At 46.0% G+C, this 14,230-nt stretch overlaps 1 protein-coding gene across 1 annotated transcript in view; it reads right to left on the reverse strand.

Annotated features, from left to right (window-relative positions):
• Positions 1-14,230, reverse strand: part of Egflam (EGF like, fibronectin type III and laminin G domains) — a 168,204-nt gene that overhangs the window by 37,435 nt on the left and 116,539 nt on the right. The window contains exons 7-12 of the mRNA XM_051150935.1: positions 9,030-9,145; positions 8,035-8,353; positions 7,299-7,399; positions 6,079-6,179; positions 3,420-3,564; positions 225-414 (exon numbers count right to left, since the gene is read on the reverse strand). Coding sequence (XP_051006892.1) covers positions 225-414; positions 3,420-3,564; positions 6,079-6,179; positions 7,299-7,399; positions 8,035-8,353; positions 9,030-9,145 — 972 coding nt within the window. The remainder of the gene's footprint in view (positions 1-224; positions 415-3,419; positions 3,565-6,078; positions 6,180-7,298; positions 7,400-8,034; positions 8,354-9,029; positions 9,146-14,230) is intronic.

The raw sequence follows: 14,230 nt of genomic DNA on the forward strand, positions 1-14,230 counted from the left end.
TACACAAGCAGTGCACATACATACATGTGTGCGGTTATCACCGTGTCAGTCAAAGCACATGCTGCTCTGCCCAATGAGCTCACGATAAGATGGTGGCAAGTTTGGCTTCAGGGTGGATGTGGCCATGCAGCGTAGACTTGAGTTTATCACTCCTGAAGCCCTGTGTGAACTCACCAGGACCAGAAAAGAAGGCCTCAGGTCCCATCTGGCCCCTGAGCACTCACCAACATCAGCACCACTGAGGGCTTTTCCCAGTGGCCAAGGTCTCATGTCAATTCTCTTCCCGTTCACAACAAATGACTGCACACAGCCTTGGAAGCCACGGTTTGTCCCTGTTGCTCTGACCAGCCAGTAAGCGCTGGGGGCACCACCAAGGTACAGAGGTGTGCGGAAGGTAATTTTACTGTACTGGCCCTTTAAGAAAAGTGAAAACTTTATTTTACTTTAAACAGAGAAAGAATAGAAAAACCAAAACACAACAGATTGTGATGAGGGAGTATGGCTAAGATGTAGGTTAAAACCTTAGGGATTCCTCTCTCTGGGTTTGTCTTTAGGACATGGCCTTGCTAGGTTAAAAAAAAAAAAAAAATCACAATTAGTGACTAACGGCATAGTCAGTTCAGCCGAGTCCTTAGGGGCTGAGCTTCCGTGAGCAGCGGTCTTGGAATGGCTGGAGAGGAAGGAAGGAGGTCACGTCCAAGCCAACCTCGCAGGTTCGGAAGCAGACTGGCATCCAAAACCAGTAGATCTCTTTCCAGTCCTCACACCAGTCTACTGTGTACCTTGGATGGGTCATGAGGCTATTCTGTGCATCCAAAGGTCGCACGTGTGGTGAACATCTGCCTGAACATCTGCCCTCTCACAGTCCCAGCAACCTTCACACCAAATTCTTTAGAGGAACTATCGCCAGGAAATATCCAACAAAGTTGTATTACAAAGTATTCTGAAATTTGCTCATGGGTACTTTTTTTCTTTTAAAATTTTAAGCATTACCTTGAGTCAGGGAAGCTTCTAAACCAGGGCCAAACCCACAGCCTGAAGTGTAATTTTGGAGGTTACAAAATACAGAGACTGATTGTGAGGTAGGGAAAAATTAAGGCACCGTTTGTTGTTCTGGTTGTAGGACACGAATCTCATTCATCTCGCTTAAATGATTAACACGGGAGCCGGGGGATGTACAGCCCTAGAACTTATGAAATGTCTCAGATTGGTCCCTGGCTGTAACGCCTGTGTAGCCCTAAAGTGGTTGCTCCCAGCAAACAGGAATCTAATCCTTGTTTGATCTTCTCCAATGAGCAAGTAAGAAGACTTGAAAACATGAGGCTGAACCACTTGGTATTGAGAAGGCTTTAAGGGTTCTTCGGCTGCTTGCTATCACTGCCAAGCCACTTCTATCACATGACTTGAATGCTGTCCTCGCCTGTTCTGTCCAGTTCTCGGGAGTCAGTTCAGGATCCCAGCCTCACTGTTCTGCTCTGATTTTGTTCCCCATCCAGGGCCACAGCAGAGAGCCTAAAGCTCAACATTTTTTTCCTGGGGCATAAGCATATGAAGAGGGTGAGTTTGATGACTTCGGCCTTCGGTTCTGTGGAGTCTGACAGCCTTTAACAGTCTGGGGTGGCTGTGAGGCATAATGTTACTCCCCAGCTCCAAGACCAGGTGCGAACCCTACATTCTCAGTCTTGCTGACTCCTTCTTCTGCCCTGTTCAACTCCTCTTCCCCAGTGCTGGTCTCTCCAGGGAGCTCTTTCTAAAAACATCCTATGCACAGGACCTCACCTTGACCCTGTTTCTGGGGAACCAGCTTAAAATAGAACCCCTGTCTCTTGACAGCCATTAAGTCATCCCCAGCTGAGGGCCTGCTCACACTTGCTGTGCTCCCAAAGTCCCAGCAATACCAACCTCATCTGGAGCAGCCCTAAAATCACATGCCTTTTAAAAGTTAGTATCTATATTTGATAAAGTTATAGAATATCAGGATTGGAAAAATATAAACCTTCATATAAGGCAGGTTCCCGCTGGTTCCTGGACTCTACGCATATGTCTCTTAATTGCTTACATATGCTATTTTTTGACTACTCCTTGGGATGGGGGACCCATTGCTCAGTCTTTGATATCTGACAGACTCCTCAATGCTCTCCCATACGGCTGACTCTTCTTCCCCAAGCCTTTATCTTTCAACTAAGCAAAAAAAAAAAAAAAAAAAAAAAGAAAAAAAAAGAAAAGAAAAGAAAAAGAAAAAAAAAGTCACCGTGCAGCTCCACTGAAGGCATGCCAGGCCCACTTCCTGCTTGGGCGGCAGCCCTGGGAGCATGCTCTTATCTTTCAGAATGCCCTCACTCTAGGGCGCTGCAGAATCACCGAGACAGAGGTTTCATCTTCTGTTCTGGATGCCGCGTCTCCCTTTCTCCATTTATCCTGACTTACGCTTCTCTAGCATGTTGGGACCACCAAGCGACCCTGCTTACCCATCCTTATTAAACCTCCTTGCTTTCAACTACCTTGTTTTCATGGTAGCGTTTTGGACTCCACATTGAAGTTTCTCTATTCTTACCAAACTTCATTTGACCATCTTTTTCACTCTTGTACTAAAATCGTGCCACTCTGTCTTTTTTCCTCTTAAGCAATGGGCATAAGCAATCTCTGCATACTGCAATTCACTAGAGTTGGTTCCTTGTTCCTTTTGACCCAAATAAATAAAAATTTCAGGCATAGACCTTTATTATTATATTATGTCTTGCTAGTAGCACAGCAAGGACCTAGTGATGGGAAGGATGCTTAGACATATCCAAAGGCCACACTGCCCTTCCCTGGAGAATATAGAGACTGTGCTGATTGTAATTCTACACTTGGATCACCGCCAGAACTGTTTGTTCTAAAAACATAATCTTCAAATTACCATGGCCATAACAGATATGTGAGTACCTCGGTGACCTGCAGAGTGACCCAAGAGGAAGCTAACTTACCTCCTCCTGCAACGAAGTATCCCAATAAGGACAAATGGATTATTCGTGAATGTGGAACCAGACAATGCAATCTTTCCAGGCCACTTGCCAAAGCCACATATCATAACATCCGTGTCTACCTTTATATCTGATGCTAATGATGGCTTCCTCGCTTCCCACATGGGCTGTTCTTGACCTTCAGCTTAGACAACCATGTGCAAAGATATCTCATCCCCCACATACCTGTTGTGTGCTCCACCTGTGCGCCCAGAGCACAGTTCAAGGCTTCTCCCAGGTAGGTGTGTATGGAAGGGATCAGAAATCTCTGACAGGCAAAGCTGTGGGGACCCCACCAGAGCTCTACTGTGTGCCCTACGGAAATCCAGCCTCCCATAGGTCTCTAGAGCCTTGCTCTTTGCAGTGATCTCCTCTGGGGGACCAGATGGCATGAGCAGGGTATGGACTCACACTTACCTGGGACTGGCCTGTCACTGGGGTACCATTATTCAACTGCAGCAACCCATTCAGCCCATCTCTGTACAATGTCACTGTGTGCCAGGCCCCCAGTTTGATTTTGGTCTCACTTACGATGATTGCAATCCCAGTTCCACAATTAAACCTGTGGGGGGTGGGGCGGGGTAAGAGAAGGGAAGGAAGAGTCTAGAACAAACCAGTTCATCGTGTTTTCAGACTCCACATCATCACTTCTAGGATAACGGTTCCTTTCTTCGATTTGGAGGGTGGTATTTGTGTGTGTGTGTGTGTGTGTGTGCGTGTGTGTGTATGGCTGTGTGTGTGTGCATGTGCACGCGCGTGCGCAAACGCATGAACATGTGCACATGCCAGAGGTTGACATTAGGTGTCTTCCTCAATTGCTCTTCATCTTATCTTTTGATACAGGCTCTCTCACTTATTTGAGACCTCATCATTTGGCTAGACACATGAGCCGAGAGCCCCAGGGATGTCTGTCTCTACCACACTCCTAGGGTTACAGATGCTGTGACCACAATGACTTTTTTATATGGGTTCTATGGATGCAAACTGAGGTCTGCATGCTTCTAGAGTAGTCACTCTTGGCTGACTGAGGCACCTCCCCAGACCTCCGTTGGTTTTGAGACAGTCTTACAATGTACTCCAAACTGCCTGGAACTCACTGTGTAGTCCTGGCAACAAGCATCCTTCTTCAGCTTCCAGAGTGCTGTGATTACAAGCAAGAGGCACCACATCTGCGTAACAGTTGACTGAAGGGTTGATATGCCCACAGTTGTATCTATGGCTGTTCAGAGCCACATAACTACACAGAAGAGGTGGCCTTCCTTCTCTCTGATGCTCCTGGTCTATTTATGCATAGTCTATTTATGGATAGTCTAAGGTCTCAGAGACTTCATGTGTGGGGGCCTTACTAGCTTGTGGCCTTATCTTCTCAGCCACTAAGAAGAAGCTGGGATGTAGGATCCTTCGCCTATTCTCCAGAGACTGCCAGATGTGCAAAGTGGATGCAAGCACAAAGATTTTGAGCATCATCCCACTTCTAGGCATTTCTCTGAGGACTCTCCTCAAGTCTCAAATGATAGGTCTTCTGATATTAGTAAGGTGTAAAAATACAATCTTCACAGGAGTTCTGGGGAGCAGGCTATCCTGCCATCGGTGTCCAGGGCCCCGAAACAGGTGAGGTTTCCACAGGAGACTCTGGCTTAGGCCCAGGAATGGGAAAGAAGAGAAGCCCCATCAGATGGCTGCAGAATTCTAGTTTCCCTGCTTACCCATAGCCCAGGGACCAATAATTATCTTTATACCTGACAGGGAATGTTTTCATCCTTTCCTGTTAATTTGAAAACAGCCATCTGGCCACTTCCACACCTGGATGAAGCCTGACAGGCATGCCCATAATATGCCACCTACAGCCCCTTTCTTGCAGCCAAGCGCTGACCAGCCGTTAGATGTCTACCTCATCCTTGAGTGCTGGAGCCCATGAGGGCAGAGCCATTAGCCCAGTCCTGGTGCCTGACATCATGCACCCAGGATATAGTCACCTAACAGAGCATGCTCCAAAATCTCTGACTTCCCCAAGAACTGAAAACATGTGTGTGATTATGCATATGTCTGTGCTAGCTGTCACAAGCTGGAAGCACTCGGGAGATTGGCATCAGGTGCCTTCCCTTATGCTTCCCACCTTGTTTTCTGAGATGGATTCTGCCCCTGCATGCAGAGCTCACTGACCAACTCCACTAGCTAACCTGCAGCTCCTGGATCCTCAGTCCCTGCTTGCCAGGGCTTATATATGTGCTACCATTTCTGGCTTTTTACATGGCTTCTAAGGATCCAAGCTCTCACTTGGCATGGGGGGAGGCACTTACTAAGTTAGCCATCTTATCAGCCCCCAAAAGTATTTTTAATGCCTAAAAAACTTAAATAAGCTATTAAGGCTGGTATATACTTACTGCTTGCTACAGGGCAAGCATTAGGCTAAGCTTATATGATAGTTCACGCAATCCTTACCACAGTCTTTTGAGAAAAGGCAACTCCCATAGCTCACACCATCAGCCAGAAGTCAGGTGGCAAGGAAGTGATGCCATCGGGAGGCTAGCAAGGGTACCACGAACAGGGTCAAGGATGAAGTCTGTCATTCACTCACAGGCAGACCTTATGTGCTCTAACCCTGCCTCGTGCAAAATAAAAAGGTAACTAAAAGCAGCTCCCGAAGCTTTCGGGATGGAAATGGCCAGGGTAGAGAAGGCAAGTCAAAGAGCTCAGCTCAACCCCAGGGAAGCCATGGCAGGGCTTGGGCCTCGGTCAGTCCTTGGGAGCCTGGGGCCCCTCCCACCTCTCAAGTAGATGGCTCTGAGAAGATGCTGCTTTCTCCTTGAGCTTCAGGAAAGAGAGGACTTGGCCTTCGCCACACTGCCATGGCCCCATAGTGGGTGCTCCATATTTAATTGGTGTCAGAATTGGTGAATGAGGTAAGGCTCCAAAGGTTACTCCGCGGACACAGGGCTCTAGTCCTTGAGACACTGGCCCCAGCTCATCTCCTGAACAGATTACTTTAGTGACTGAAATCTAGTTATGTGTACTGTGGTGTGCACAAACTATATGACAGAAATTTAAAATCTACAGGACGTAGGGCAAGAGTTACCTGAAGTGGAGGGAGCGTCGGATAAGAGCCAGGGCCATGAAGTCACCTCTCCCGTGTTCACTCTCCCCACAGTAGAGCAGTAAGCCGTCCTCCGCCTCTGCCTGTGAACACATGAGCAAAAGCCACAGAAACCTCGCCACTTCTCCTTCCTCGTCTATAAAGACTCATAAAGACAAAACATGAGTGCTCCCTCTGCCATGCTACTGATGCAAGCACGTGAACGCCAGAGAGTTCCCACATATCCAGACCACTTCCTTCTTCTTAAAAAAAAATAGCAGTGGTGTGAATAGTGTGTGAGGACATGCTCTGAGGAGAGGAAGGCCCGCATCTGACCTGCTCTTTGCTTGGCTTTGTGGATGTACCTGCGAAGCTTCCACAAAACCTGTGTCTTAAAGCCCCACCCACAGAGCACCTTGCTTAAACTCACTAATGTCTACTGTCACTGAAGAACATTAGAGTTTTTAAATTTTATTTTTAGTCTATGTTCATTGGTATTTTGCTTGCAGGAATGTCTGGTGTGTGAGGGTGTCAGAAGCCCTGGAACTCTAGTTGCAGATAAGTATGAGCTGCTATGTGGGTGCTGGGAATTGGACCCAGATCCTCTGGAAGAGTAGCAAGTGCTTTTAACCACTGAGCCATCTCTCCAGCCCAAGCATTCTGGTTTTCATGCGTTCTTTCTACTCTTCCTCTCTGTCTGGGGAGATTGTAAAATGGCTACTTTCTTTCTAGCTAGACAGTACCAACAGTCCAGTGGGTAATCATCCTGGGTGCATTAGCTGAGGGACAGGCCACTTTCTACACAGTAACACTATGGCAAAGGGTGTGCGTTCCCAGACTGTTGGCTCTTTAGCTTCTTCTAAGGTATGCAAAGAATTGCATTGGGCTCAAGATGCTAGCTGAATGCTGATCTTTAGAAGATTGGGAGCAGAGAGGTCTCTGTAGGGGGGCTTGGAGGATAAAATGCATTGTTATCCCTGAAATCCTGCCCCTGGCTCCTTGCTATAGAAGTGGCATTCTCACTGGGAATCTAATCTTGCAGAGTTTGTGACATGCAAACTAACCCTCCCCTAGCCATGTACTTGAACACTGTGCCTGTACCCCACCCCTGCCGGATGTTGTCACTGACTTCAGGTCAGGCTAAGTGTCTTGCTATTTTACTTTCCTTGTCCTGTCTCTTCCTTTGATGTAATCTGGTGTCCAATAGGACCAGCTCCTCTTACCCTGAATTCCAGAGTAATCTGAAATGCCTGATAAGAGTTCTTCAGGGGCTCAAAGGTTACGTAGGAGTGGCCAAAGAACTGAGGATACTGAATCAAGATATCTGGAAAGACAAAGCACACGGGGACAGAATGCCATTATCTCACCCTTCAAAGCAGAAACCAGCATGCACCACAGTCTGCCTGTGGCCTCTGGAATCCATTATGCTCCTCTGGAATCCATTATGCTCCGCTCCCTTCCCATTTCCCCTTTTCCGCCTTTCACACCCTCTACTCTTGGGATCAAAAGGAGTTCTGGGAACTCCTCAGAGGAACCTGGATTTGAGAGATGGGCCCCTGCTTGCCTGAAAAGAAGTGAGTAGCTTAAAGTCGAGCATCACTCCTCTCCAAGCTGGGCATTTGTGGTACCCAAGGTGGCTTCTCCAGCCCCAGCTCTCTCAACCCTCCCAGTGTTCTGGCTATAGTTCTGATAGACAAGGGATAACAGTAGAGTCCACCACCCTGGTGCTATTGAGATGCTTTCACAATGGCTTCTCCAAAAACCTCACACTTGACACACCCAGAAACAGGGCTAGTCTTCAGAAAGGCCGTGGAAGCTGCTTCTCACTTTGCCCGGGGAAGCCCATTTACCAACCAGTACATGGAAGAAAGGGCTTATCTTACAAAAAGAGCTAAAGGTGCTGTGTCTGTCTCTGCAGGATCAACAGTGCTGTGTTTATTCCCCTGTCCAGGCGCCTACCTTCCGTGCATCCCTCGCCACCTTTGCCCAGGCTGCAGAGGCACCGCGAGCCCCCCCAGGTGTAGTCATTAACACAGAAGCTGTCAGCTGAGCAGAGAGTTTCGTCACAGGACATGTCAAAGAGCCTTGACATCACGGCCACAGGGCTCTTCCCCTTCCGCTGGGCTGGGGTGGGTGGCATAGCCGCTGTAGTTTCTGGGAGAGATGCTGAGGTAGGTTGTGCAAGCCTGGAACCCATCTCTGGGTTAGAGAGAGAAGCCTTCTTGGATTCCACCAAGAACTTCTTATTCCCAGCTTTGGTGGCAGGAAGGGGTTTAACCTAAGTTGGAGACAGTAAGGGCGTGGCATAAACACAGAGCCATTGTTATACCGTGCACGTGTGGATCTTGAGCCACAGGCTTACTGCTAATAGTGTCCCCAAACCCCAGGGTGTCAGTAGGACAGGAGTACTGGCCCCAGCTTATGAGGAAGACTTGGAGACTCAGAGAATTTAAGGACCTTGCCCTATATTACTCAGAAAACTCTGGTGTAATAAAGCTGATATTCTATGACCTGTTCTTACTAAAATATTATGAAATGCATGGCTTTGTCAAGGAATCATTCATTTTCTTATACTGACTCATCTTTAAAAATTCTGTGGGTGGTAAATCTATGTATCAATATACACATATATATGTATTAGATATGTTACATATACACGTATGATGAGGATACTGAATCAATACACACACACACACACACACACACACACACCACACCTTTGCAAAGCTAGTGGTAGACAGAGGCTGTTCATAGGATAACAACCTGCTAGGAAACTCCCTGGTACTAATTTATTGCCTCCCCACACCAAGTGTTGTAGTCAGAGGAAGCAAATTCATGCTGAGCGTAAACAAGCTGATTTCAGCCAGAAGTTCCACGTCCATGGTCCATGGATAAGCTGCTGAGGTCAGCAGGGACACAGAGCCCACTGGAGTCAACATGAGAAGTGACTGTACCTCCTCAAAGGACACATCCAGATCCAGCTCGTCTTCAGATCCATCGTCATCCTCACCCACTCCGGGACTGGTGATATAGCCAGGTCCATAGCGGCCACTTCCTGCCTCCTCTGGGCCTTCACAAAGAAAAGTGGCACATGTCCTGTCACCTCACACTTTCTTTGTCCCAACTTCCTTTCTTCTTTAATTATCAAATTTTCAAATTATTTTATAAAATATGGTATTTTCTTACATGTATGGCATTAGATTTTGTTCTCATTGACCCTCCTCACTCTTTCCTGACCACCCTTTACAACCTCCTTCTATCCAGACATCAAGATCTAGTAAGGAGGCTGGGCATGGGCACACACCTGCTTTCCCAGAACTTGGGAGGCATAGGTAGGTGGATAGGTGGATCTTTGTGAGTTCGAGGCCAGCCTGGTCTACAAAGTGAGTCCACGACAGCCAAGGCTATACAGAGAAACCCTGTCTTGAAAGGCAAAAACAAAACAAAAAGAGATCTCCTAAGGAATCAACTGAGGCTTGGAGAGGCCATGGAAGGTTCCAGAAAAGAGGAGTCATCAGTACAGAGCCTCTGACACTGACCACCAGCCCCTCTATAGCAGTCCAAACTCCCAGTCTTTCACAGCGATCAAGACTTTGTGCCATTTCGTGCTCACTGAGAGGGAAAAATACATGCAAATAAAACCAGGCCCATGTGACTCTAAGAAGCTTGTGATGGCAGCTTACTGCTCGTCTCTCCTGACAGTGGTGGGAGATGGAATTGTTTCCTCACTCTCACACCCATGAAGCTTCCACCAATTTTATTTTTCAATGTGGGTAGGTCATGCATTCTACACTCCTGATAAGAATTCTCCAAGTAGCCTGGGGTTGCTGTAATTAAAGTACATAACTTATCTCTTTCCACTTGGCACTTTGTTAATTAAGAAAAGAGAACATTAAAAAACCAGACACTTATTAGAATGATAATAGTCATACCACATACTGAATGCAAAACAAATTCTGGAGTATTGGAATATTAAGAAAAACAATTATGAAATACAAATTTTTTTTGTTGGTGAATAAGAGGATACCCTTTATTTTAAGAAAGTCCATATATGTTTGCATTTATAAAGATATCATGTTTTTTATGTACATTGTTCCTGTGGTGATCAATATGACATAGCTGAAAGTGTCTCTGGTCATGTGAGGTGGGCACAATATTTTGTTGGGCAAGTCATTTAATGTTGTTAGATCTCACGGTTCTCAACAAAATGAGGAATGAGGGTTGAAGAAATAGCTCAGTCAAGACATTGCTTAGCACACGAGCATGAGGGCCTACGTTTAATTTCCAAAAGCCATATAGAAAAGATGATGGTGAGCACGTGTGATTTGGGTGCTGGGAAGGCTGAGACGGCCAGCTCCCTGGGGCTCACTGGACAGTCAGCCAAGCTGACTTGGTGAGCTCCAGGTTCCAGATTGACAAGCAAGATGGACAATGTCTGAAGAATGACGTCAGAGGTTGTCTTCACACACACACACACACACACACACACACACACACGCATGTGCGCGCGCGTGTGCAAACACACAAGAACCCTTTCCACATACAAATAAAGGGTAAGCTTAGATTTCATGATCATTGAGTTCCTTAACTGCTGTGACCCTAAAATTCACACTGCTGATGCAGACATGCTGCAGATATGTGCACACCAGCCAAGGGTTGAGAAGAAAAGAGCTGGAAAGTTTCACTCACAAAGATGAAAAGAGACTCTGGTATGATTGGTCTCACATGCTCTGGGGATGGGATGGGAGCTTTGGGTTCAGTATCATACCCTAAGGCTCTGCCAAGTCATATCTTATCACTGCCAGAATCACTTGTTATACGGGATTCTGAGGAACCTGTCTTAACAGCTCAGCTTGTGGAAGATTCAATGGAGATGCTTGGTCCCCACCCCTGAAGTTTACCTTGGAAAGACAAAGTCTAAGAACTAAGAATTACTGGGTTCTCATCCAATCTCTTCCATCCCTATGAAGTGGAGGTAGGGATCAAATTGCCAGGTAGAAGCCGTTGGCCCACACTTCAAACTGAGAGATGCGGAGGAGGAGGAGGAACTACAGGCAAACTTGGTCCCTTCTGTATCCTTTCTTCACCAGGACTAGGGAGAAATAGTGGCCTTGGTAGGTAAAACTGTCACAAAAGACCAACCTTCCCAAGGAGACTATGTCAGGATCCATACCAGGCAGAGGGTCCTGGCAGACCAACCCGACTCTCAGAGATAACCTGCCTTCTAGCTCAGCCTTTATCAGACGTAAGGATGCCTATCTGCTAATGGCATCGACTTAATTCTAAACCGATTCTAAAAGTGGGCAAAGAGAAAAGGGGCTGTTAATTGGATTTGTTAAAAACCCTCTGCGGTCACTGGAACAAGAGTGGCATGGGAGGAAAGGCTGGGACATCTCAGTACAAATGCTCAGGGAGTGTTTAGTCAGATGGAGATGATGAAGAAGAGCGGAAAGCCGGAGTCGCTTCCAAGTCTTCCCTAGACCTTTTGGGGCTTGTTTTTCCTAGTTAGAACCTTAAACACTTTCCAGTTTATTCATCTTCCCTTTGCATCATCCAAACTGGTTTTTCTTTTTTATCTTATGACCTTTTCTGAGTGGGAAACATATGTTTTTACACCAACAGGAAGTACACAGTGGGAAAGCTGAGCAGGGGTCCTGTGTGAGGCAGGGAGAGAGGCAATGCTGCTGACCTGTGAGGTCTCATCTCCAACTGGCTCCCACTGACAGGCCTCAGTCAACATCCTGCATTTGGGAGTCAGGAACTGGAACATGAGAGTGAGAAAGAGAAGAAGATGGGGTGTGCTTGTGTGTGACTCTCAGTGTGGATGGGAGGGAAAAACAGGTGTACATGTTTTTTTATCTACCCAGCAAGAGGACCAAGTACCTGTGTCCTGAGTTTTCTGTGTCCCTCAGACTGGCTTCTGAAGACAGAAACACGGTTCAGTTCTCTTTAGGCATCCACAAGAGAAAAATACTCAAACTGGAGACACTAGAATCCCTCTTCAGGGCTCTGATATAGTGATTAGAGAGAATTGCCAACACCAAGTTCTGTATTTGATGAGATGCTGGTTCAGTATTAAAAGTGAAACAAAGAAATTATCAGAGATAGTGTGTGGCTGACAGACCTTTGATGATTTACTGTAAAAACTGGGGGGTGGGGTGGGGATCGGAGGGGAAAGAAGAGACAGGGGAGAAGGAAGACAATTAATGCTGGGTTAGTGCATTCTAGTTTTGTCTAAGTCTGCAGATGTGACCATTAAATGACCGAGGACAGAAATACTGAGAAGTTCTGTGGAGGACAACAAGGGCCTGAATTAAGCGAAGCTCTTGGGTCCATTTAAAGGGAGGCTAAAAGGTATTGATTAACTTCAGACTGCCCAGTTCAAACGTGAACAGGCTACAAACAGCTAATAAAAGAATACAGCATTTGATCCCAAATGGCAGAAACAGTAAATCATATGGGGGAGGAAAAGAATGGAATAAAAAATGTCCCCTCTTCATTTAAAAATGGAGGAGGGACCCCAGAGGAACTTGAAAACACAAGAAGGAAGGAATGAACAAAACATGATGATAATTAGAATAAGTGCAAGTGTAACAAATCTGCCATTTACACACATGTGTGTCAGGCTGAATTGTAAACATCTGAGCTATATTGGTGCTGTAAGAAAGCACCTCAACCATAAGGCACAGGAAGAGAGAAAATAAAAAGAATGGGATTGCTCTGAGCTGGTTGGTATTCACAGTGTACATAACATCGAATCATCACACTGTGCTCCGTAACTACACGTAATTACAATCAGCCTATAAAAAGATATACAAGCTACCAAATCAATCAATCAATCAATCAATAAATACTTGCTGACCAGTGGAAAGAAAATAAACCCAAGGATAAACTGAAAGGAATAATGTTTCAGCAAAAAATAAGAGTCCTTCACTCAGAGGGAGGCTGACAACAGATTGACTCTTACACATTGTCTAGTAGTAGAGAGGATGGGTTCCATGCACACAAGAAGTTGTAATAAAAACCACATAAGCCCAGAAAGGATGGTATAGGTAGGGCGTGGCCTACAGAATGGAGGCTCTACCTTCAGAGAGGCTGAATTAAAGGAACCAAGGCATTTGGTGTGTGGGGCAGGGGGAGCTGGGGAGATGGCTCAGTCCACAGGGACTTGCTGAACAAACATAGGGCCCTAAATCCTATCCCCCAATGTCACACAGAAAATTCTGGGTCTGGTGGTGTAAGTGTGTAATGTCAGTGCTGGGGAGGTGGAGTTGCTGGCCAGTCTGCTTGGTGAGCACCAAGACTGAAGAAAGACCTTAGAAGGTGGACAACATCTGAGGGGTGACACCTAAGGCTGTCATCTGGCCTTTGCACAATAACTAAATATGTGTACCTATATGTGCACACACAGAGATACATAACTGTACTTCTGTGTTTGCACATGCACACTCACTCACTCACTAGGTAGCCTAAGAGGGCTTCAAACTCATGGCAATCTTCCTGCTGTCTCCTCCTGAGTACTGGGATTACAGGTAAGAGCTGAAGTGTCTGGCTATTTTCATATGATTTTATCCTCTGTATCTATTTGATTTATTATCATATTCTATTACGCATAGAATACTTTAGAACATCAGCTTGAACTGGGGCTAAAAGACACGACTCAGACCTTTACCAGCACAACCTGGATGGTGGTGGCCGCTAAGACACAAGAAACCAGCCGAGTGAGCCAAGGTACAGGCTGATCGGGGTGCTGCTGACTTTGAAGGGTTTTCTTTCTTCTGAGTTGAACAGATCTGCCGGCAGTCAGCTACACTTCAAATTGACACCTTTAATTTTTAATAAGAAACAGCAAAAAGGAACCTAGCTGTGTAAAATATAATTCCTCATGTACAATAAAGCCACTTCAAAACTTGCTATTCATTGCTGTGCTCAAAATTTGGCAATTTCTTCTTACAACTGTATCTAGTTAAAAAATGTTTTCTTGACTTCTCCTGGTCTAATTATTAGATAATCATTATACCAAATTATTATTATGACTCTGATAAAAAGCTTCACACATCCAGAGTGCAGGCTCTTGCTCAGAAGCCAGGTTGGCTTGGAACTCACATGCAGCCTAAGATGGCTGAAACTCATGTCAATCGTCCTGCCTTAACCT

This window comes from Acomys russatus, chromosome 9 (genome assembly GCF_903995435.1).
Source record: "Acomys russatus chromosome 9, mAcoRus1.1, whole genome shotgun sequence".
NCBI lineage: Eukaryota > Metazoa > Chordata > Mammalia > Rodentia > Muridae > Acomys > Acomys russatus.